The sequence below is a fragment of the Rana temporaria genome, chromosome 2 (assembly GCF_905171775.1).
Source record: "Rana temporaria chromosome 2, aRanTem1.1, whole genome shotgun sequence".
Classification (NCBI taxonomy): domain Eukaryota; kingdom Metazoa; phylum Chordata; class Amphibia; order Anura; family Ranidae; genus Rana; species Rana temporaria.
Genome location: NC_053490.1, coordinates 489,563,350 through 489,589,394, shown reverse-complemented (window position 1 = coordinate 489,589,394; position 26,045 = coordinate 489,563,350). Strand labels below are relative to the sequence as shown.

Below are 26,045 nucleotides of genomic sequence, written 5' to 3'. Positions count from 1 at the left end.
GTCCATATGCGCAGCCGTGCAATTCTGCCGACATAAATAGTCGTGCAGTAGTCAGCAAGCAGTTAAAGACAGAATTATTTTTTTGGATAGAGTGAAGAAGGATTAGAACACCAGTCAGTTTTTGTTATTGTCTGGGCCTCTGTTAGAGAAATTCACCCTCACTATTTTTGGATTGACATCATGACAGTAAGGGGGAATCCTCCGATGGGGACACTAGTTCTGGTGATCTGCGGGGGCCCCCATGGATTCCCTTAATTTTTTAGGGATCACGTGTGAGGCCCCACCCAACTGGAGCCTCAGATCCCCAGATGTTAACACTTGTTACAGAGAAACATGTTGGGAGGGGCCTAACATGTGATGTTGTTCAATAAGTCGGGGGGACCGTTTGGGCCTGCTGGCAGTTTGTAATACATGCTGTTTTATTCCTTGGAGATTGCAAGTGTAATTTCATTGTTTTATTGAAATGTGGTTCTCCCTCTTTACTTTACTTTCATCCCCTTGATGGAGTCTATTTCAGCTTAGGAGTTCAGGGAGCTTTTGTATTCTGGATTGTGGTGTATGTGGCTGCTATGTTCAGTGATCTCCTTCTGGGACCAGAGCAGCTGGTAAGGAGCTCATTTAACCATTTGTGGTGATTTCTTTTGGATGCACTTTTCATGGTGATGCACATTATAATCTTTTCACTGCAAGAGGGAGGAAATGCTGATGTTTTGGAACTGAGCACCTTTTGCACTATAATACAGTTGCACTATAATTTTTGCACAGTTTTGCACAGTTCTTGCACATTATAAATGGACTTGACTTACAGTACCTTTAAAAAGTATTCATACCCCTTGAAATTTTCCTAATTTTGTCATGTTACAACCAAAAAAGCTACTTAATTTTATTGGGATTTTATGTGATCGACCAACACAAAGGGGGTTATTTACTGAAGGCAAATCCACTTTGCAATACAAGTGCAGTTGCTGTGGATCTGAGAGGGACATGTAAGGATTGTGTATATTGTAAGAAGAACAGGGGTAATATGTCAGGTATTTTTTTTTTTTTTTTTTAGAAATGGTTTTAAATGGCAAGAAAGCATGCTATATATAATATAATATGTCATGTTACACTGCCATTTTCGCTATAGATAGGCTTAATGGAGTTATTTTTTAATTTAATTTTTCTCGAAGTTTCAAAGGTATCTTTCTTTGATTGAATCCAGTATACTGTGGCTGGATTTGGTGTGAGAAGAATTCTTGGAATTCTCTGTTTTGTAACATATCACTCTTCATTTTCGCTCTTCAAGTCGGCAAGCCAGTTCAAGGATTCACTGACACAATTTATCTATTACCTGGACTCTGACCGCTAATGAATGCCATGGCAAACCATCATGAAGAAGGCTTTTCTGTAATGTATGGAAGTGTCATGTTGTTAGGTGTCACAGTGAATAAGAGTACATATTTTCTTGGTTTTATTTCTCTACGTAGAAAACTTAAAGCAAAATTTTATCAAAATTGTATTATCTTGTTTTTTTGTTTGTTTTTTATAAGTGTTTTATTTTGATATCATTTAACTTAGCAGGAAAAAAAATTACAATGCTAACCCAAATCAATAGTATAACCCAAAACAATTTTTTTTAAATAGAGTAGACAAGGGTTAGAATAGAACCCCTATCATGTTCTTATTGATGTCTGTGTCCCCACTAAAAAATAATTTTCACTCTGCCTTGCTGACATTTGTCATGCTGACCACGCTTAGGATGCTAACCAATGTTAATGTGACCAGATCACCGGCTGCTACTGTAAATGATATACATAGGTGTTTTGAGCACTACCTGGTTACATAAAAACAAATCCCCACTTGTGTACTCATGATACATACATTTGCAATATGCAATTAAACCAATTTTGCAATAAACAATTGAAAAACAAATTATGGTTGTTCACCAGTTGCTGTTGGCTCACTTCCTAAATTTAGACCCGCTTACATGAGCCCTCTTATGAGGCATACCCTTGCTATCTGGGATTCCACCAAATATTTTTGTAAATTGCTCTCCCCACACTTAACTCTCTCGCCCAATGTTTCCTGCGGGACTGGAGTCCCCTGGAGCCTTCCATTGATGGCACCTTCATAATTTTGTTGCGCCCATTCTTTTGCTGCGCAATGCATGCTCCATGTTCCAAATTATTACGATTCCTACAAATAAAATATTGTCTCTCCACCATATTCACAAATGAAGCCCTTTAAAATTGGCTATCACTATTTGAGCATATATGTCACCATACACCTCTCTCTCCTAAACTGATCTCTATTCTCTACTCTCAATTGAATAATTCCAACCACCATACAGACCACACTTACGTTTCCAAGTGGGAGACAGATCTCCTGCTCACCAGAGATAGAGCAGACTGGTTGCATATGGGCCATAATAATCTCTTGCACTAATAATGTGGACACTATCAAGTCTGCTTTCAAAACAGTTACCAGGTGGTGCCTTTCAGCATTCTCATACTGGCCTGTGCATTTGTGGCTGTACAACGCCGGGTGAGGTGTTACATACCTGGTAGACTTGTCCTATAGTTATGCGGTTTTTGACTAAGGGTTTTTTAAGCTTATACATTCTTTGTTTGATCGCTCTTTCCCTAGAGATCCTTGGCATGTCTTATTACACCTTAAACCACCTGATTTTACTAAACCCAAAATTAAAGGGGTTGTAAAGGTTCGTTTTTTATTTTCAAAATAGGTTCCTTTAAGCTAGTGCATTGTTGGTTCACTTACCTTTTACTTCAATTTCCCTTCTAAATGTTTTTTTCCTTTGTCTGAATTTCTCATTTCCTGTTCCTCCTCAGTAAGCTGTTATGGCTGACTAAACCCCAGCCAGAACTGCTTGGATGATGGGGGCAAGCTTACTGAGGAGAAACAGGAAGTGAGAAATTCAGACAAAGAAAAAAAACATTTAGAAGGGAAATCGAAGGAAAAGGTAAGTGAACCAAAAATGCACTAGCTTAAAGGAACCTATATAGAAAATAAAAAAACTAACCTTTACAACCCCTTTAAATTGGTGACCTACATTTTGCTAGCGGCAGAACAGACTATTGCTAAAGCCTGGAAGGAACAATTTGTTTCCTTTAAGGAAGTTCGTCGACCGATCGATGGGTTCTTTATTGATGAGAAACTGGCCAGCATCCTGTTGGACACGCAAAATAAATTCTATTGGAATTGGAACCCATGAATACAATATGCCCATCCATCACTTTCTATAGAGAGCTATGCCTCATTATAATATTCCAGCTTTGGGAAACTGGTTTTTGTCATTCCGGGCACTCTCTCCCTCCCCCCTCACTTTACCTCTCTTTCCCAACTTTTCACTTTGAACTTCTTTACTCTATCCTTCTTTCTTATTTCCTTATTGCAGATCCTGCTCCTTATGCAGACTTGATTTTTTGATCTGCTTATTGTTTCTCGGCCTGTGATAAAAATTTACCTGGCTCATTGATATATACTCTAACCTGCCGGCTCCATTTTTTTTTCTATGAATATGCTATTTCTGCTGTTGGATGTTTTTATATTCTTGACAGCTACATTACAGCTGTCTACCATTTTCTTTGCAATTACAAAAAGTTTTGTTATGCTCTGTTTTGAACATTACATTTTCAATAAAAATCTATTAAAAGTGAAAAATAAATTATGTAAAATTCTGTGAAATAAAGAATGGATAAATACATAAATAAAAACGTGTCATTCATAAATTAGTCCATATCATGTATCTTCATACATGCAGAATGTGATCATCAATTGTGCAATTTTTGAAGTGCCAAGTGCTGTCTTTTTGAAGAACACCCTGTGGGAGGGGCAAAATGCATCAGGCAATGGGTTAAGACATAATGTCCGGTCACTGAGACTTCCAGTTCGGCATTTTGTTTGCAATTCTTCATGCATAAGTGAGTGTAACTGCGTTTTAACTTTGTCAATTATTTTAATAAACAGAATTAAGCTATTTGCATTCCTTTTGCCATCCTCTTTATGTCCCCCTATGAGTAAAAATACTGCATTATGGCACGCCTCTGAGGAACATAACCTTTAAGAAAGACTACAAGTTCCAGCATATCCAGGACAATGTAAAATAATATAGGGGTCTACACCAGTCGGTGAGTGAGTGGAGACACTGAAGGAGAGCACCATTTACACTTTATTTAAAGAGACATCACTTGGCACTTCAAAACGATTGATTGTTACATTCTGCATGTATGAAGATGCAAGGATATGGACTAATTTATGAATGACACGTTTATTTATGTGTTTACCCATTCTTTATTTCACATTATTTGTTATTCAATTGTTTATTGCAAAATTTGTTTAATTGCTTATTGCAAATGTATTTAACGTGAGTACACAAGTGGGGATTTTATGTAACCAGGTAGCGCTCAAAATACCTCTGTATGCTGACCAATATCACTTAGAAAAAGGAGTGAAGGGAAAATCCAAAACTTTGACTTGCTGCTAGAATACAAATATAGGGCAAATCTTCCTATGGGGACACTTGTTGTGATGATAACTGTCTGTGAAGAGATTTATCTCACATTTGGGAACTTTGCCCTGATTTCTTGCTGTGAATATAGGGGAAGTGAATTGGAATCTCCCTTCAAAAATAAAGGATGTTTGAGCAATTTCTTGCTAAAATGGAAAAAAAAAAAAACATTTTACTGATGTCTACCATAATCACAGATATTGGTAAACTTTGACTTTGACACTTTTATAGCACAGAACGTGCAATCTTTAAAAAAGGTTCTGGAAAGTCAGTAATGTCATCCCTTGTACATATAGGTCACATATATAGATACAGTACATGTATACCCCAAAGAGCCATACTGTGATTTTGGTGTGGAATTGCATCCCAATGCATTTCAGTGTTTGTTGTCTTCTTCAGAGGATAATGCAAAAAGAGTACATGCCACGAAAAAAAAAAATATGATAACAAAATAGTATAGAATACAAATGCAATTTTTGAGATTTAACATAGTAAAGGATAATGAATAGCGAATGCAAAGTAAATCAGCAATCTTATAATGATGACAAAGGCCAATCCACATAAGGTATATTTACTTTGCATTCACTATTCATTATCCTTTACTAAGTTGAATCGCATATATTGTCGATAGTGTCAAATCCATATGTAGCTGCCTCCACCGTGCTTATATTCTCAAAATTAGATATAACCCAAAGCATTAAAATAAAATTGGTGTGACGCTTAGTATATTACTGACTGTAAATAAATAAATGAATTAATTAATTAATAACTTGGGTACGTTGGGTTTTTGCATATAGTGCCATATACATATGTGGCATCCATCCCATCATGATATTTGCTGTGCATTAGTACATATATTAAAGCAATATGAAGTCTCAAAACATATAGAACGTTTATGTATAAAGTTCAAATAAATACCAATTTTCTAAAAAGTGCAGTATAAAAAGACTGGTGACTGGTATGGCCACTCCTGATGACATCAATGTGATGAAACGCATTGGGTGGGGTCTGCTGCATCACTTCCGCATTTCTGGTTGGTGGAACACAGGTGGTTATAGGAAGTAATATGTGTGCTATATCTTGTATGCAATGCAAGCATTATTACAGAGTACATGGATTTTAAATGTTCCTATGGTTTAATATAAAACATTACACTAATGGAGGCTGTTCTTCGGTTCTTTTCTCCCCTCATTTGCATGCAATGAAGATTGAGATTTTTTAGCACCAGTAACTTTATACAGCACTTTATGAAAATGTTATTTTATTTGTACTTTGCACAGAGACTTTTTATATTTTAAGATACTTCATATTGCTTTTTTTTTAATTACAGGCATACCCCACTTTTAAGTACACAATGGGGTTTATTTACTATCGCTGGGGAGTGCAAAATCAGGCTCACTTCTGCATAGAAACCAACCAGCTTCCAGATTTTATTACCAGGCTTAATTGAACAAGCTGGGGTTAGAAGCTCATTGGTTTCTATGCAGAGGTGAGCCTGATTTTGAACTCTCCAGCTATAGTAAATATACCTCATTGTGTGCTTAAATGTGGGGTATGCCTGTACTAATGCACAGCATACAACATGATGGGACAGTAACACATGCATATATGGCACTATAGATTTAGGTAACACAAGTTATTAATTTATTTATTTACAGTCAGTAATATAATAAGCTCCACAGCTATTTTATTTTAATTCTACTTAAATGATGCTCGAAGTCAGGGGGATCGTAGTGCTGCCAAGGAGATATTAGCAGGGTGGGCTGAATGATGGTTATGTTTGGATTGATTTAGAGGCCAAAGGATCTGCTGTTTTTTTTTTTTTCAAACCTGATCCTCCTATAGTCACACTATTATTGTCACCTTATAAATCACCGCAGTGTACTTTTTGTCCTGCAATTTCCCCCCACAGCAATGCTTCAGAAGGCCTAAGGTTAGCAGCATGGCAAACAATCAGCCTTGTGTGAAAATGTAAAAAAAAAAAATCTTGGTAAACAATAAAATGTTGTAGACTAACCATAGAAAAATAAAGTTAAAACAAAAATATCACTCCAAAGCACCCCTGGGTGTAAATGCTTATTCCTGATCGACTGCTCTCTAAAGAAACTAAAAGCCATTTCTAGAAATAGGTTTGTATGGAACACACATCACACTGATGTCTGCATATACAAGTTTCTAAAGTGTTTTGCAACCTGCTGAGTGTACTACATTCATTATCTGTTATTCATGATTGCATACTGTATATAGCTTTTTCATACATTGCATAAATATAGATAATAAATACAGCTTGCTATATTAATATATATATATATATTTTATTTTAATCATTTATGGAAAGTAAAGAAGTGTTTAGGACAGCTATAAGTATTTTAAAATTATCAACACACTTAAATAGTTTCAGGTTTGGAGCATTTTGCATTGCTCTTCTTGATTGTGTGTACCTGCACCAATTTTTTTCTGCTTTTCCCTAAAAAAAAAAAAGATACAGTTGGTCTGTGATACTTTTTTTTTAAGTCGTAGAAAATGGGAAAATTTGGGACTATGTTGGGGCATGTTGACTATACGACTCCATCCCTAATCCTTATTAAAAGAGGGGTGTTTTTGGGACTTTAGCCTCGTACACATGCTCGGTTTTCTCGGCAAGAACCAGCAAGAAAACTGGTAGCAGAGCTTTCTTGCCGAGTAAACCGAGCATGTGTACGAGGCTTTCAGGTTTCTCGTCTGGAAATCTGGCCAGAATCTCGACGAGAAAAATAGAGATCCTGCTCTCTATTTACTCGTCCAGGTTCTTGACACCCTGTTTCCCAATGAGAAACCCGAGAGTGTGTATACTTACCTGTCGCCATGGAAACTCAAAATGACTTTGACGCATGCGCGGTAGCTTCCACGGCATAGGTAGGGTAAAGCAAGATGGTGGCGATGGCATCGAATGTGATGAGTGCATGCTTGTCGTATGTGATTACATCACCGCGTTCTTGCCATTCAAGAGAACCACAGTTCTTTTGAAAGGTCTGTGTATACACTCGGGCGGCAAGAGATTCTTGCCAAGAATCTTGTCGGAAAAAACAATGTTTTTTTCCTGACGAGATTCTTGCCCGTGTGTACGAGGCCTTAGAGTGAGGCATGTGTGGCATGGAAAAATAGTCAATGTTAAAAACAAGGGGGCAGATTCACAGAGCAAGTACGCCGGCGTATCTACTGATACGCCGGCGTACTTTCAAATTTCCTGCGTCGTATCTTTAGTTTGAATCCTCAAACCAAGATACGACGGCATTTGGGTAAGATGCGACAGGCGTACGGCTTCGTACATCTTCGGATCTTAGATGCAATACTTCGGCGCCCGCTGGGTGGAGTTCACGTCATTTTCAGCGTTGGGTATGCAAATGAGCTTTTTCCGACGATCCACGAACGTACGCGCGGTCGTCGCATTCTCTTACGTCGTCTCTAGTCGGCTTTTTCCGGCGTATAGTTAAAGCTGCTATTTTGTGGTGTATAGATAGACTTGCCATGTTAAAGTATGGCCGTCGTTCCCGTGTCAAATTTTGATTTTTTTTTTGCGTAAGTCGTCCATGATTCACGCCCCCTACCCGCCGAATTGAATTACGCGCCGAGAGATACACTACGCCGCCGTAACTTACGGCGCAAAATCTTCCTGGATTCAACATAAAGCCAGGTAAGATACGGCGGCGTAGCATATCTCTGATACACTGCGCCTTTCTAAATCTATGTGAATCTGCCCCAAGAAGTTTATTCTCTTGGATGATGAATGTATATCAAGTTATAATGTACATTGGTATATAACCATAGACAGCATGTTACAAAAATATATAGAAAAATGTGTATATCCAGGGCGCTCCAAGCATTTGAATCCTGACAGATAAAGTCTGTGTTGGAGAGGGTAGCAGATCTTCACACACTTTAGGCACCTTATTTGTTTTTCTGTTTACAAAAATATATATATACATGGGAACTAAAAGGCATATAATGGTACACAGTCCCGCTATAAGTTGATCACGCCATTACTAGTAAAAAATACATAAATAAATAAAAATATCCCATAGTTTGTAGACGCTGTGGCCCAGATTCTCAAAGGACTTACGATGGCGCAGCGCCATGTACGCCGTCGTAAGTCCTAATCTGACCCGTCGTATCTATGCGACTGATTCTTAGAATTAGTTACGCATAGATATCCATTAGATTCGACAGGCGCCGGATCTAAACTGCATTATTTTTTTTCACCGCTAGGTGGCGTTTCCGTCGAATTCCGCGTCGAGTATGCAAATTAGCTAGATACGCAAATTCTCAAACGTACGCGCGGCTGAGGCAGTAAAGTTACGACATTTACGTTAGGCTTTTCCCGGCGTGTAGTTGCCCCTGCTATATGGTGGCATAAGTGCGGCGCATCAATGTTAAGTATGGCCGTCGTTCCTGCGTCAAAATTTTTAAATTTTGCGTCGTTTGCGTAACTCGTCCGTAAATGGGGCTGGACGTAATTTACGTCCACGTCAAAACCAATACGTCCTTGCAGCGTATTAGGAGCAATGCACACTGGGAGATTTCCACAGACGGCGCCTACGCCGTTCGTGAAAAACGTCAATCACGTTGGGTCATAGTAGATTTACATAAAACACGACCCCCTGATCCAAATTTGAATTAGGCGGGCTTACGCCGGCCGATTTACGCTACGCCGCCGCAACTTACGGAGCAAGTGCTTTGAGAATACAGCACTTGCCCGTGTAAGTTGCGTAGGCGTAACGTAAATCAGATATGTTACGCCTGCCCAAAATTGCGCGAAGATACGAGAATCTGGCCCTGAAACTATTGCGTTTTTTTTTAACGAAAAATATGTAGCAGAATACATATTGGCCTCGATTGATGAAGAAATTAAATTTTTTACATGTGTTTATGTTTTATAGTAAAACAAATATTTTTTCAAAATTGTCAGTCTTTTTTAGTTTATAGCGCAAAAAAAACCCCCACAGGGATTACATTAATTTGAAGCATACCCTTATCTTAGATGAAGGTCTGGTATAGATGTTAATAGGTGACCTCCACACACACAAAAAAAGTAAGAGATCCCCCCTAATATCCTTGCCAGACCCTTATCCAAGGATGCAACCTAGCAGATCAGGAAAGGGGGGAACCAGTGTGCAGCACTGGGAACCCATGATGTCACTGACCTAAAATGGACATGCCCATATATGGTCAGTGCTGTCAACCGGGAGACACCACCCTTTTATATACACTATATTGAGATGCCTGCCTTTACACAAACATAACCTTTAATGTCATCCCAGTCTTAATCTATAGGGTTCAAGATTGTGTTAGCCCACCCTTTGCAGGTATAACAGCTTCAACTCTTCTGGGAAGGCCGTCCACAAGGTTTAGGAGTGTGTCTATGGGAATGTTTGAGCATTCTTCCAGAATTGCATTTGTGAAGTCAGGCACTGAGATTGGATGAAAAGGCCTGGCTTGCAGGCTCTAATTCATTCCAAAGGTGTTCTATCAGGTTGAGGTCAGGATTCTGTGCAGGCCAGTTAAGTTCCTCCACCCCAAACTTACTCATCCATGTCTTGGATGCCATGGATCTTGCTGTGTTGCTTTGTGCAATATATATATATATATATATATATATATATATATATATATATATATATATATATATATATATATATATATATATATATATAGATAGATAGATAGATAGATAGATAGATAGATAGATAGATACACAGATGTGCTGATAAGTTTACATACCCTGGCAAAATGTATGATTGATTGAATGATAACACAAAAACATTTCTTTCACTCATGGTTAGTGTTTGGCTGAAGCCATTTATTATCAATCAATTTTGTTACCTATTAAAGGTAACCATCCTCACATGTGATCAGTTTTCTTCTAATTAGTGTGTGTGTATAATCAATGTAGATCAATGAGTTTCTGGACTCCTGGCAGACCCTTGCATCTTTCCTCCAGTGCTGCACTGACATTTCTGGATTTTGAGTCATGGGGAAAGCAAAAGAATTGTCAAAGTATCTGCGGGAAAATATAGTTGAACTGTATAGAACAGTAAAGGGATACAAAAAATATTCTCTGAAAAAGGCCAAGAAATGGACAAGAAATCATAAATTCTGTATATATAATTATAAAAGTCATAAATATGTATACGGTATATACATATATTTATTTATTTGTTTTTGTATTTTTTTTTTTTTCAGATCAAGTTAATACAGTGCAAGGATCCTTTAAAATAACTTCAGGAGCAACATACACATCTGAATTGCAAGATCCAAGTTCATCAAACTTCAAATCACTGGCTTTTGATGTCCAGAAAATGGTATGTGTTCTTTCAGTTAGTTCTTAATTACTTTTATTTGGCTGTATTAGTGATATGATAATATATTCTTTTTACCAGATCAATGAAATCTTCCAATCTAGTCAGCTGAAGTTTGAATATAGAACATCTGAAATTGTGCAATTCCGGTAAGATTAGAAACAGCAAAAAAAAGAAAAGGATTTATCTGTTTATTTTATTTATACCCAGTCAAAACCTTTTTTCGGTTTAGACAGAATGGGGAAGGATTAGAATCCTTGTAGATTTTTACTTCTATCCGGGGCTTCATTAAAGAGATTACCCCTCATGCTCACCAACTTATATAAAACATGTGATAATATCAAGTAAATGAATGTTGCAGCCAGCCACTGTTATGTGTTCCCATACCACAAATCACAATGTACCACTTGACCTCTAGAAGATTTACCCCCTTTCCTGACTAGCCAATTGTTTTTGCTTTTTGGCACTGCATTATTTTAATTGACCATTGCACAGTCATGCAAAGCTGTACACAAATCAAAATGTATATACATTTTCTTCCCACAAATAGAGCTTTTTTTGTGGTATTTCATCACCACTGTTTTTTTTTATTCTATGTGCTATATACAAAAAAAGGAAAACATTTTGGAAAAAACAACAATATTTTTTTACCTTCTGCTATAAAACATATCCAATAAAAAAATGGCAGCCAATCTGACACTACTTGACACTCTTTGGGAACCAGTGACACTAATACAGTGATCAGTGCTAAAAATATTTACTGTACTAATGACACTGGCTGGGCAGGGGTTAAACATCTAGGGCAATTAAAGGATTACATGTGTGCCTAACCAGTGTTTATGTATGTACTGTGAGGTGCTTTCACTAAGGGATGTGCTTTGCTGGGTAACAAAAATCAACACATCCCCACTGACAGGAGCTCTGTATTGTTTAGTGAGTGAGTGAGTGAGAAACTTGTATAGCACAACACATGCAAACTAAATCGCCTCAGGGCACTTGGTATCCGTTTCAGACTATATTTTGCCTTCAGAATAGATGGGTTTTGAGTTTTTTTTCTGAAGGCCTGGTGATTCACTTACATTTGGATGCTGGTTGGTAAAGCGTTCCACAGTCTAGGTCCTTGGACTGCAAATCTTCATTCTCCTTTAGACTTGTATCTGGCCTTGGGTATCTGGAGTAGATTTTGGTTGGTAGAACGGAGAATGCGATTGGGGTTGTGACATTTTAATTTTTCACATAGATATTGGGGCGCACTTACTTGTACACATTTGTGCGTCAGGCAGAGTGCCTTAAATGTAATTCTGTCTTTTACAAGCAACCAATGAAGGGATCTAAGCGAGGGGGAAATTGATTCCCAGGGTTTTTTACCTGTTACAAGTCATGCCGCCGTATTCTGGACGACTTGTAGATGAGCAATTTGGTACTTTGGTAGTCTGAGGTAAAGGTCGTTTGCATAGTCGAGTCTGGAGTTGAATATCGTTCCCACCAAGACTGCTATGTCTTCTTTTGGGATAAAGGGATTAAGTCTACGTAGCAGGCGCAGCAGATGGTGGGATCCGCTGACTACTGAACTTATTTGTGCATCCATTGTCATGTGGGAGTCAAAAGTGACTCCGAGACTTTTGACTTTGGTGCTAGGGGTGATGGTTTGTCCCAAAATGGGCGGGGGTGTCCATGTTGTCATGGCAAATCTCTTTCGGTTGGCATGGACCAGAAGTTCTGTTTTTGAACCGTTGAGTTTAAGGTAACTCTCCGTCATCCAATCTTCTATCAAAGTAAGGCATTTCTCTAGTCCGAGATAATGATCAATATTTATTGCTGATGCGAAAGTAGAGCTGGGTGTCATCCTTGTAGGAATAGTAGAGTAAATTTTGGTTGCTGATGATTTTGAGGAGAGGGCGAGATAGATATTGAATAGTACAGGTGACAAGGGTGACCCCTGAGGGACTCCGCATGACACGGTATGTTTTTCAGAAGTGAAAGGACCTAGTTTCACTATGTGTGATCGATTTTTCAGAAAGGAGGAGAACCAACGCAGATCGGAGTCTGTCACTCTAGCTACGTCGGCTAGGCGAGATAGCAACAATTTGTGGTCTACTGTATCAAAAGCTGCGCTCAGGTCCAATAGTACCAGAAGACAAGATTCTCCTTTGTCTGCTGCTTCGAGAGCGTCATCCCATATTTTGAGAAGTGCTGTTTCTGTTCCGTGACCAGGACGAAAACCCGATTGAAGTGGATCCAGTAGTTTGTGGTGTCTAAATGATGTTGTAGCTCTGTCCTGTCTTCCTCCTCGCAAATTAGCGGGTGCTGGTAGGCAGTCATCAAGCCTCACATCAAGTGCATACCCCCCCACCCCCACCCGGAAGTGCCGGATCACGTACTAGATAGATAAAAAGTGCAGTGCAAACAATAATAAATCACAAAATGAAAATAAAGCAATGCAAACCTAAAAGATCATAACCTACATAAATATATGTTCAATTCATAATGTATCAAACCATACATCAAACATATATCACCTCCAATCCTTGATTTAATGCAGTGATATAAATCTTCATTAAAGGGTAATGCTCCTTTAACCACTAGCCGACCGCGCACCGTCATTATACGGCGGCAGGTCGGCTCTCCTGGGCGAGAGCCCGTAGCTATACGTCCTATCGTATAGCCGCCACTAGGGGGCGCGTGCGCGCCGCCGGAGGCGCGCGCGCGCTCCCCGCTCGCCCCCGACTCCCGTGCGTGTGCCCGGCGGGCGCGATCGCCGCCGGGCACACCCGATCGCTCGGTACAGAGCGGGGAACGGGAGCTGTGTGTGTAAACACACAGCTCTCGTTCCTGTCAGCAGGGGAAATGCTGATTTTCTGTTCATACAATGTATGAACAGAAAATCAGTGTTTCCCCTAGTGAGGCCACCCCCCCCCCCACAGTAAGAACACACCCAGGCATACTTAACCCCTTCCCCGCCCCCTAGTGTTAACCCCTTCACTGCCAGTGGCATTTTTATAGTAATCTAATGCATTTTTATAGCACTGATCGCTATAAAAATGCCAATGGTCCCAAAAATGTGTCAAAAATGTCCGAAGTGTCCGCCATAATGTCGCAATACCGAAAAAAAAATCGCTGATCGCCGCCATTACTAGTAAAAAAAATATTAATAAAAATGCCATAAAAATACCCCCTATTTTGTAAACGCTATAACTTTTGCGCAAACCAATCAATAAACGCTTATTGCGATTTTTTTTACGAAAAATATGTAGAAGAATACGTATCGGCCTAAACTGAGGAAAAAAAATGTTTTTTTATATATTTTTGGGGGATATTTATTACAGCAAAAAGTAAAAAATATTCATTTTTTTCAAAATTGTCGCTCTATTTTTGTTTATAGCGCAAAAAATAAAAAACGCAGAGGTGATCAAATACCACCAAAAGAAAGCTCTATTTGTGGGAAAAAAAGGACGCCAATTTTGTTTGGGAGCCACGTCGCACGACCGCGCAATTGTCTGTTAAAGCGACGCAGTCCCGAATCGCAAAAAGTACTCTGGTCTTTGGGCAGCAATATGGTCCGGGGGGTAAGTGGTTAAATATTAGTGCAAATGATTATTAAACATTTCTGTCCATCACAGTGCTCCAAATAAAAAAATGTGCTCTAGATAAAAAACTCCTCATAGTGTAGTATTCCCACATAATAAGATTTTATTAATAAAGTAATAAAATATCCACTCTCAAAAAATGTGCACTGAAACCCAGTGCACAAGATGTATTGACTTCTTAAAAATATTTAAACGTTGCCCCCTTAAGGATAGACATCAATGGGAGTGACATCTGTAACATGGCCAACCTCAGACTTCTGGACATGATGACATCACGTAGCCCAGCACTGACGCGTTTTGTCAAGTGGTACAGTGACCTCCTCAAACCTGAATAAAAACATGAAAAAATAGTCTCTATCTTTATGTTCAATCTTGAATATTGAATTAAGTATGCCATGTGTAATCCTCTGGTGGTCTTCTGTGTCAGGTGGGACTTAGAGACACATTGACACATGCAAAGACATTGCACACTGGGATCATGCCTGTGATCCTATAACCTCCCTGGCGGTATGATTATTTCAGATTTTAGGTGCTGAAAGCGGTACTATTATTTTGCAAGGAAATTTGGCGTTTTATATTGTAGGCCTGTAATTCTTAGGAATAACTCACTCACTCATTGTAGGCATCCCGGGTATGAAAAAGTTTGAAAAACAAAATGATAAATTATAATATAATAAATAATTATAAATAAGTATAACAAATAATTATATAATTATAATAAAAATTATTCAATGATGTAATCAACTCAAAAACACAGAAATTTGCTCAGTTGCAGAATTGTCGCTGTCATTACTTTTATTTTATTATGACGAATTTCCCCACAAATCGCTATCGCTCAATTCTGCAAGTGATTATAATTTATTATCGCTGTTTTCTAGCTGCTCTAAAACCACTTTTGACATAAAGGGACACTTTTGGTTGCTATGGACAATCCCCAGTTTCCAGGAAGAAAGAACAGTTTTTATTATACAAAAGTACATGCAGAACACTGGGCAGACCACTAGGGACAAAGGGGGTGTGTATTTTTTACATACAGTACTGTAATCTATAAGATTACAGTATGCTGTATGTAATGTGTTTGTTTACGTTTTTAAATTTGGCGCAGTTCTCCGCCCCTGTGTGTCGTAACGTCGCAGGGAACGGAGATTAGCGGCACACAGGGACACTGTGTGAATCGAGCTAGGACCCGCTCGCTCACACAGCGGGGAGGCATCGCAGGATCCATGGACATGGTAAGTAACTTTGTCTCCTGCTGCTGCGAGGCGGCCCCGAGTCTGGCTCGGGGATACCGCTTTTGGTACAGAAATCTTACCCCGAGCCAGACTCGGGAATACCGCCAGGGGGTTAATAGATTACTTCAACTCTCTATACACATATAATTACCCAATAATGTTGGAGGTACTTATGTCATGTTAGAGTTCATCAGGATTGATAAATTTTCAAATATATATACCATCGTTTATAGACTCTATAACTTCCACAGAGACTAAATAATATATACAGATTTATGTTATTTTATTGTACATAAGAAATGTAGCAGACTACATTTTGGCTTACATTTATGAAGAAAGATTATTTGTTTTTAAAATTGTATTATAAAAATGAAAAAAAAAATAAGCATTTTGTATTTTTTTGTTTACATAGCAAAAAAAAAGAAGAAAAAACCCAGGGGTGATTAAATCGCACCAAAAGAAGGCTCTATTTGTGTGGGAAAAAATATATATGAAAAAAATATATATATAAATTAAATTTGCATGCAGCATTGCATGACTGAGCAATTGGCAGTTAAATTAGCACTGAATAGAAATAAAATGCCAGGTTATGAAGGGGGTAAAACCTACCGAAGGTTAAGTGTTTAAAACAGTATACTTAAAAAATCTACAATATCAACATTCATTAGAACAAACACATAATTGTGAATGAATATACAATCACCAATTACAGAGTGGAATTATGTTCCAAAGGAACACAGGCTCTGGTCATGATATTTACTTTTAATATCCTTATAAGTTATTATAATAGATGCATTATTTTAAATACAATGAAAACTTTTACTGGTAAATAATGTAAAGTGACAAAACCCGATTTAGTACATATAAAAAAAAGCCTGCATTTAGTGTGTTTAAAAAGTATGAATCTGGGTGTACTTTGAAACTACGGTATGCCTTCCTTTAAAAAGCTCTCTCTGCTGCCCAAGGGAGTGCATATATACAATTAGCATGTTCTGTTTCCCTGAAATGACAGCTGAAGCTCAGTGTTAAGGATATTCCAGTCCTCAATGTCAGCTTTTATGTTTCCCCAGCAGCAACAAGATGGCCAAAAAGTAAATGAACTCAAGTTCAATAAGGACACAGGCCTCAGAACAATTGCTAGGCGATAACTGAATAGGTAGCTTTAGACAGTTACCTAAAACAAGCAGCTTCTCTGAATAGTGCAGAGATAAGGTTGGATGCAGTTCATTATATTAGCTTGAAATAGAAGTAGTTAAGGAAAATAGTTTTCTGGAAATATTTTATTATTATCATGAAGATTACGTTTAAATTAGATAAGTGTTATACCCCGTGTTTTTGGTGACATGGTGGTTAGTTTACTAAAGGTAAACAGGTTGTTCACTTTGCAAGGGAAGTTTTACTTTGCAAGGGGATTTTCCCCAGAGCTTAAAGGGGTTGTAAAAGTTAAAGCGGTTGTAAACCCACACACATCAATACTATATTCATAATATTCTGAAAGGCAAATTAAGTATGAATCGAATGACCACTTTGTGTATATATAAAAATGTTAGCTTACAGCATATGTTCTTAATAATCCAAACCTTATTTCAGTATATTCGCCAGCGCCATCTTCACTGTGGTCTTTTGCATCTAAATCTGCTTTGTATTTCCGCCCACAGAACGTCCTTCTCTCGATAATCCCACGCATGCGCACTAGTAAAGAGATATTCCAAGCCTCGTTTCCGGTTACTATGGAAACGTATAGAAAATAAATCACAGCGTGCTTCAGAAAGGAGTGACAATACCTCCGGGAGCACGCTGTGTAAGCACATTCCTCAGACACATTCCACAGACTTTAAAACTGGCTGTCTGTCTGCCATCTGGCTCTCCTGTACCATGTGACGTACAGGTCACATGGCTCTTGTGCATGTAGTATCGCAGGATGTCGGGGCTGACGTCTAAAACAGGAAATGACGCAGCCCCGACATGGACACTGAATCTTTCCGGCCAGGTCTCAGCTGGCCGGAATGAAGGATGACACGGCGCATGCGGGGTATACGTAATGACTCAAGAAAATATCGATAACACGGACAGGAGGCAGGTACAGAAAAAATCACTCATGGCAATTCATTGTTAAAAAAAACTACAAGATGATATGCAAAGATGAAATTTTGGGTTTACAACCACTTTAATTATTTTTTCCTAAATAGCTTCCTTTACCTTAGTGCAGTCCTCCTTCACTTACCTCATCCTTCCATTTTGCTTTTACATGTCCTTATTTCCTCTGAGAAATCCTCACTTCCTGTTCTTCTGTCTGTAACTCCACACAGTAATGCGAGGCTTTCTCCCTGGTGTGGAGTGTCATGCTCGCCCCCTCCCTAACACACAGCTCCTTTCTCTATCTGCAAAGTAGAGAGTTTTCTGACACTCCTTTTTGCCACCTCCCCCCTCAAGAGGCTTTCTCCACACCAGGGAGAAAGCTTTGCATTATAGTGTGGAGTTACAGACAGAAGAACAGGAAGTGAGAATTTCTCAGAAGAAATAAGGACATTTAAAAGCAAAATCGAAGGATGAGGTAAGTGAAGGAGGACTGCACTAAGGTAAAGGAAACTATTTAGGGACATTTTTTTTTTGCCTTTTGAAACCCTTTTAAGGAGGGAGGTGAAGCTCTGCTAACTTCAATCATCCAATGATGTGAAAGGCAAAAATGCTGTTTTCATATATTCATGTGGTTGGATATTCTTTGCAAAGAAAAATTTCACCACATTTATGGAGCTCTGGGAATAATTCACCTCCAAAGTGACCTTCCTTTTCAAAGCGAACAGCATATTTGCTTTTAGGAAATCAACCCCTACAGTAGGTGCCGCCGATTTTGTATATCCAGCGTGATGGGATCGCACTGGATATTGCCGCTGTGAGGCTGTGCTTCTCACCGCCCCCACGAGATGCAGCGCATTCATAGGAATGTATTGCAGGCGGCAAGCAGAAGGAGCGGGGCGATTTTTTACAATATTGTGGTCAGGTACTGTATGTCATAAAAAGGCCACATAGTCTGCATTCAAATAAGGGGTAAAATACTTATCTCTCAGGTAGCTGGCGGTTTGGACATTCACATTTTAAAAGTTGCAGTGGTACTTTGGTACCCAATCGCATGAACATAATAAAGCATAAAAGATGTCTAAAGTCCACCAGGCATCCAATGCACCTTTATGTATTGAAGGCTCTCCAGTCTCTGGAGCTTTTGAAGACTGCAAAGATCTGAGTAACCCCCCACAGGTGAGGTTTTCTTTTCAGCCTTTTTCTTTTTTTATTATGTGAACATGAACTATCCTAAAATATTAAAAGGTGGCAACAGCACTGAAGTACAGGTAGATACATGTGGCAATCATTAAATTGACCACTGTGTCTCTGTGTAACCTGTGGATACTAAGCCAAGGCAGTACATGGGGCCTCATTTTCTGCACAAGTTGAGATTAAAGTGCACCTGTGTCCAGACTATGATCAATAAATCAAACAAGCAGTGCAACAGCTTTTTAAAAAAGCAATCCATTACCTCTATAGCTTTTTTCTCAAAAGAAGTTATGCTTTTCCTGAAAGACCATAACAAAGAATGTAGAATTATGTTTCAGATTGTTTCGAGCAGCCTAGAAACACTTTCTAGTTCTCTACATTAGAAAGCTAGAACAACCCACTGCCTGTGATTTGCATTTTAAAATGTGTTTTCTTCACAGTGCTCATAGATATGGAGACAGATGAGGAATTTTTGAACTGAATTACTTGTTTAAAATATATGTAAGAGCTTTTAGACTTGTACACTTGTAGAGCTGTGTTTGGGGCAGCAATATAAGGAGATGGCAGCACCAAAACACAACATTTACAAATGAAATATTGTGGTAAGAATGTGCAATGGCTGTTCAGAAGCATCCAAAGGCTTGTTGTAGACCAAGAAATGTGAAACCAACTCTCCTTTCTCTAGTTAAAAAAGCTTCTATAGATATATAAATCAGGAAAGAATGCTTTCACCAACAGCATGTTCTAGCATTAGTTTTCACTACAAAACTTTTGTAAAAAAAATCTTTGTTTGTAATGATTATTTATATATGAAATGAGTAGAGGACTTTTAAGAATGCATTAAATATTAAAGTAATAAAGTTTTTTTTTTAGCATTTTCATTGATATTTTGGAGACAGGCTGATTGCAAAACTGTAAATATAATATTGATTTTTGACCCCCAAATACCCCATATATAAAAATATGTAATAATTTGCATAATATCGGTGTCCTTCTCCTCCAGGAACTCTGTACCTTAGATATCATGCACCATAATGCCATGCAGCTCCTCAATATTAATATATATCTATATATATATATATATATATATATATATATATATATATATATATATATATATATATATATATATATATATATATATACACAAAATCCCACCAAAGAAATATAAAAAAGTGCATATATTATGAATTACAAATATGCAAAAACTATTTAACTATTTAACTGCATGCTGGTAATTAACTCTCTTCCTATTCAACATTCATTATATAATAAAATATTATATAATAATATAATAATATAATATAATATATTATATAAGTTTGATAAGGAATACGTTCCCACATACTTTGCATGTATCTGGGATCTGCAGACATAGACACACAGATAGAGACTGGGGCATTGATCTCAAAATTGGGTAACTACCATCATATTAAGGGGGTTAATAAAAAGACACTTACTGGTCCAGGGATCTGGCGCTGTCCTCACCCGGGCCAGTTCTGTGCCGGTCTTCTGGTCCCTGGCACCGGCATGTTTACATTGGGAAGCAGGCTGTGATTCCTTGTGACTTCACAGCTGGCTTCCCACTGAGCATGTATTAGCCGCACTGCACTTTGTGAATGATCCCACAGCCTCCTGGGACCCATAACATCTCCCAGAAGGCTGTGGGAAAAAAGGGGGCATGCTTCTGAGCAGAAGTGGGAGTGGGACCTATTAAAACAAGGTACCCGCTCCCTCGCAAAAAAAAAAAATGTGTCCAAAAGTGGGAGAGAAGGGGATGAGGAGGCAGAAAAGAGTAACTTCCCTGAATGGGCAAAGGTTTCGCTTTGAGTCTATAAAAGGGGAAATATCTAAAGTGGTTCTGAGGATGTTTTGGGAGGGATGAGGTTTTTCTCTACCTAAAGTAGTGCTTCAGATCAAGATAAAGAAACAAACTAATTTTTATTATTTTCAAAAGCCTATCTGGCAAGATTTCTGTGTTATCAGATAACTTGTTGCAAAAGAGAAGTGAGACATCCTAAATTAGAACTCGGCTACGCAGAGAGAAGATATTTATTTTGATTCCAGAATGGTGTTCTTTTTTTCTACTAGATATTAGAATAAAAGAAAATACATTATAACTAGATGTTTTCCTATTAAAGTGATATAGGTTGTGCTGATTGTACTTTAAATAGAAAAAGTAAAACATTAATGTAGAGCACCGAATAGCTACTATTCCTGATCCTGTCCATGTGACAGTCCACTCCTTCAATCTCACAGTGATTCCATTCATCAGATATAGTCTTCAATTGGAAAGCCACTCAGGCCTCGTACAGACGAGGGGTTATCCGCTGGAAACGATCCGCCGGACCGTTTCCAGCGGACATTCCTCCTCCGGATTTTGATCCGATGGCTTGTACACACCATCGGATCAAAATCCGTGCGGAAAACATCCGCGGTCACGTGTCGACGATGAAGCGGCGACGTGCGCGACGCTGGAAGGTAAACACTTCCATGCATGTGTCGAATCATTACGATGCATGCGAGGGATGGGAGCGGACAGACTGATCCGGTGAGTCTGTACAGACGACCGGATCAGTCCGCTGGACTGGATCCCAGCGGATAGATTTTGTAGCAAGCTACAAAATTTTTATCTGCTGGGAATCCGTCGGCTGTATTTTTATCCGCCAGGAAATGTCCGCTCGGACGTACAGATGACCGGATCTATCTGCTGGAACTGATCCGCGGGTCAATCCCAGCGGATAGATCTGGTCGTCTGTACGAGGCCTCACCCTTCTTATCTCCTTCTCATTATCAAAAGGATATTGTGTTCTCCCACAGAGATCTGATAATTGTAGAAAAATGCATTACTTTATGTTAGCCCTACACCTCTAAGCATATACCACTAAGTTAAAGGAGTTGCAAAGGAAATTTTTTTTTGGGCTAAAATTTATGGCTGCAAGGTAGACAGACAGAATAGTGTAATGATTCTGTTAAAAAACGAGTAAATACTTATTAAATTCCTTCATCTATATCACCTTCGGCGTTCTAGTTTCTGTTCTCTCATTCACTTCCTGGTTTGCAGCGCTCGTTCATGTAAGAACTACATTTCCCAGTATGCATTGCGGCACGCCCAGTAATTCGAACCTCCTTGAAGTCTCTAACACGTAAAGAGCGTCCTGCAGCACAGATGTAGTTCCTAGGAGGGGGTGAGCACGTCACTGACCACCGCAGTAAAGCCTCCCATCACTGTGGTGAGTTACAATCAGACAAGCGGGAAGTGAACAGAACAGAGAAGAAATAGAGCAACTTCTGAGCAAAAATGAATAATGAGGAAGTGAAAAGAGGAATGTCTGCAGGTAAAGGATGCTTATTATGAAAAAAAAATTCCTTTACAACCCCTTTAACGCAAAAGCACACAGGACAAATCATCTCCCTATACCAAAAAACATTTATTAAAATGTAATTATATAAATCATTCCACTTACAGTGAGTGTGAGTGCTTCAAAGCACTCTTTTTTAATGGTCATGTTAAACTGACCCCTCTCAGCTTCAAACAGATACATGTTGTAAATTGTACACACTAGATTAATCATGTGGTGCACACAAAGCTCCATATGACGCATTTCATCACTGGGCCTTTGCAAAAAGCTCCTTGTGGGTGGGCGAGCATTATCAAGCTAGGAAGGGAAGTGTGTTACGTATACTCCAATGAGATTGCCAAACAAATGTTAGCGAACGCAATAAACCTTTCCTGCATTCACTAACACAGGTGTAACCTGCCTTCCTGAAAGTGTTCCAAGCAGTAAATCATATATTTATTTGGTATCTGCTTATCAGAGTCTATTTAAGCACAGTCAACATTTTAAGTACTGATAAAGAGGGAGTATGTTTGACTCCTAAAAGTGTTGGCATTATTCTATGAATCCATTTTTTTATATATAAAATTACCTTGGATGTTTGTTTGATGCTCTCTTTGGATTATATGGATTCACAAGTCTGAGTCCTTTTGTGGAGGGCTGTCGAACCAGAACCAGGGTGACTAGTTACCATTTCAGTGGCTCTTAGGAAATCTGAATCTAGTGCCCAATTTGTTCTTGTGTTAAGAACTGTGCTACTGGTAGGACCACCAAGTGAAAATTAAGGAAAAAAAGCTAGAAAAAAATCTTGAAGTGGTTGTAAAGACTGAAGGTTTTTTACCTTCATGCATAAAATGTGTGTAGCTGCTTCCCCCCAGTTCATCCAATCCTTACCTGAGCCCCCTCTGATCCAGCGATGTTCACGATAATCTCGGCTGTATTGGGACTCTTCCTCCTCATTGACCGAGACATTGGCATCCAGCTGTCAATCACAGCCAGTGAGCCAATGAGGAGAGTATCGGGGGGTGGAGCGAGCCACAGCTCTGTATGTCTTAAGGACACATAGAGCAGCATCTCGGGAGTGAGCCAGTGGTTTAGGTTGATCAGAACCACATGTGAAAGTTACATTAATTTACAGGTACCATTTAACCCATGGTTCCCAATTTCTGTCAAAGAATGTGCAAGAGATTGACCTAATGGCTAGGAGTCTTTCATATTGATAGTTGAGAATAACTTGTTCTAAGATCTCTGAAGGGTTTGGGATGAGGTTGCTCCTCCAGTGTCTGGCAATGACCAGTTTGGCAACTGTTAGTATATGTGTAACTACTATCCTATATGGGGGAGGATATTTTTCTATACCTATGTTTGGAATGGCCAGAGCAGGATCTGGCATTGTGAGTATACCGGTGATACTTGAGATGATGCTAAATATCTTCTTCCAATAGCTAGTGAGATTTTTGAAAGCCCAGATTATATGAAGACTGGTACCAGAATGCCCACATTCTTGCCAACATAAGGAAGATTGAGAGGGGTAATATTTTGCCAACTGGAGTTCTTTACCAACGAGCTACTATTTTCTGTGTTAATTCACAGTGATTGATACAGTGGGAAGCTGTGTAATTGTATCTAAAGGCTGTTGTCTACTGTTGGGGTGAAAATATTGTCTTTAGATCTGCTTTCCATGACAATATAGGAGGACATTTGACAAATTTTTGCTCTTGCTGAAGTATGTTGTACAGTAAAGATATGCCTTTATGAGAGGATGATGTATTCGTTCCACACCTGAGAATTAATTTGGATTGAGGGTGGTGGATGTTTAGCCAAAAAGTTAATAATGTGTGTGTGCGTAAATTGAGATGTTTTAGTAAGGTTATATTGTGTTGCCAATGTTGCAAATTATTTGGATGCACCAATTTCCAGTAAATCATCTATCCATTGGATGCCTTTCTATATCCACTGGTTGACTGAAATGTAAGGGCTTAGTATTTCCAGTACTTCTATTGGTAATTTAAGGTTTATACTGATGGGATCCTGTTTAGATTGGTGGAGAATAGTCCTCCAGGCCAGGATTGAAGCTTGCATGGTGGTTTGACAGGATAAGCGGTTTCCTAATGCAGTCATCACATCGAAGAACTGGTAAACTGCAATGTAAAATTTTTGTTTCTGGATTAAGATACTCTTTAATTATTATACACTAAAGACAAGTTTCAGGTTATAGGTAAAATAAATAAATTAGCCTATTGCAGGAAACAATGTCACTACAATCAGCAGAGCCATGCATTCTACCATCAATGTTACCATTATATAACTGCTGATGGTTAAAGCGCCCATAGATTGATCAAAATTCAACTGGTTCAGTAGGAACCTGCAAAAGTTCAATCTTTCTATGGCCAGGCTGGTTGTACTGAAGTCAATCCAGCGAACAACCTCAGTATAACCTGACTGTCAGGCTATAGCAGCCAGCAGTGATCCTTGTATTATGCTGGTGGGGAAGACTTCCTGCCCTCCTTGTTGGCAGAATATATTAGCGCTGTGGGAGGGATTTCCCCATCAACTGCTGCTGTTGGAGGAAACCAGCAATTTAATTTCCTTCACTGTGTGGTTGAGCCCAGGTTCACACTGGGTACGATTTCCTTCGATTTGAGATGCGATTTCACATGTGAAATCGCATCTCAAATCGGCGGCATTTGCCGCCAATTGTCGGCAATGACACTGTCCTAATCGGTGCAAAGCCGCATCTGCGGCGCTGCACCGATTTCAAAAAGTATTTCCTGTACTACTTTTTGCGATTTCGGGCCATGATTTACATAGACATCTGTGCAGAAACCTGCACAGATGTCTCTTAAATCGCGGCCGAAATCGGGACTGCCAGCGAGAGTGAAATCGTGCGAGTTCAGCTGAACTCGCACGGCTTCACTCCCGCAGCCCAGTGTGAACCAGGGCTAAAGGAAAGAAAGTTGCAAAATGTATGGGATGCCTAAGTCTATAGCCAGCCTGGAAATGTCTGTAATGGAACCTCCTTCTCATACTCTAGTACATGTAGAAGAAGCTGCAGTGGGCTATGAGATATAGTAACTCTGGGACCATAGGTGTGCACAGCCTATTGCATTAGGGTGTGCACCCCAAAGCGCAAACACATATGCGTGTGTATATATACTGACGCTGTCATTAGAGCAGGGCACAGTGTCAATAGGGCAGATATTGTTGTCAGTAGGGCAGTGGACAGTGTCGGTTGTTTTTATTTTTATTATTTTATTTGTTATTATTTCTTTACAATTTTATTAGGGGTCTAAGCAGGGGGAATGTGTGCCACATGGGATAATTAGGATGTGCCCAGGCACACCTGGCACACCCTGTGCACATGCCTATGTCTGGGACCATTGAACACTAATATTCTCTCATTTTGCAAGCTTATACGCAGAATTTCTCTAAGAAAAAGAACTCAAGAAACTATAAGTATTATCTAGCATACAACCAGCTGAACAAAATTAATGCCTGGATGAAAATTAAGTGGTAGGTTACTCCCCAGGGTCAGTGTAAATACAGAAATTTCATGTCTGACTGAAACGTACTTCTAAAGCAAGAAAAAAAAGTAAATGTAATGAAATATTTAGCTTAACAAGGCAGTGAAACAGTTTAACATGGCTATCACAAAAACTTGCTAAGGGCTAAGTGGTACATGAATTTTGGTTCTACCCATGTGTGTTAAAGCACACATGCAAAAATGTCTTTAATCAATTCTATAATCTTCATGACCTCCACAACTACATGGC

At 39.0% G+C, this 26,045-nt stretch overlaps 1 protein-coding gene across 1 annotated transcript in view; it reads left to right on the top strand.

Annotated features, from left to right (window-relative positions):
* The window catches only part of TMPRSS15 (transmembrane serine protease 15), a 505,254-nt gene that overhangs the window by 34,362 nt on the left and 444,847 nt on the right, over window positions 1-26,045 (top strand). Inside the window, exons 2-3 of the mRNA XM_040338815.1 lie at window positions 10,730-10,848; window positions 10,927-10,994. Coding sequence (XP_040194749.1) covers window positions 10,730-10,848; window positions 10,927-10,994 — 187 coding nt within the window. The remainder of the gene's footprint in view (window positions 1-10,729; window positions 10,849-10,926; window positions 10,995-26,045) is intronic.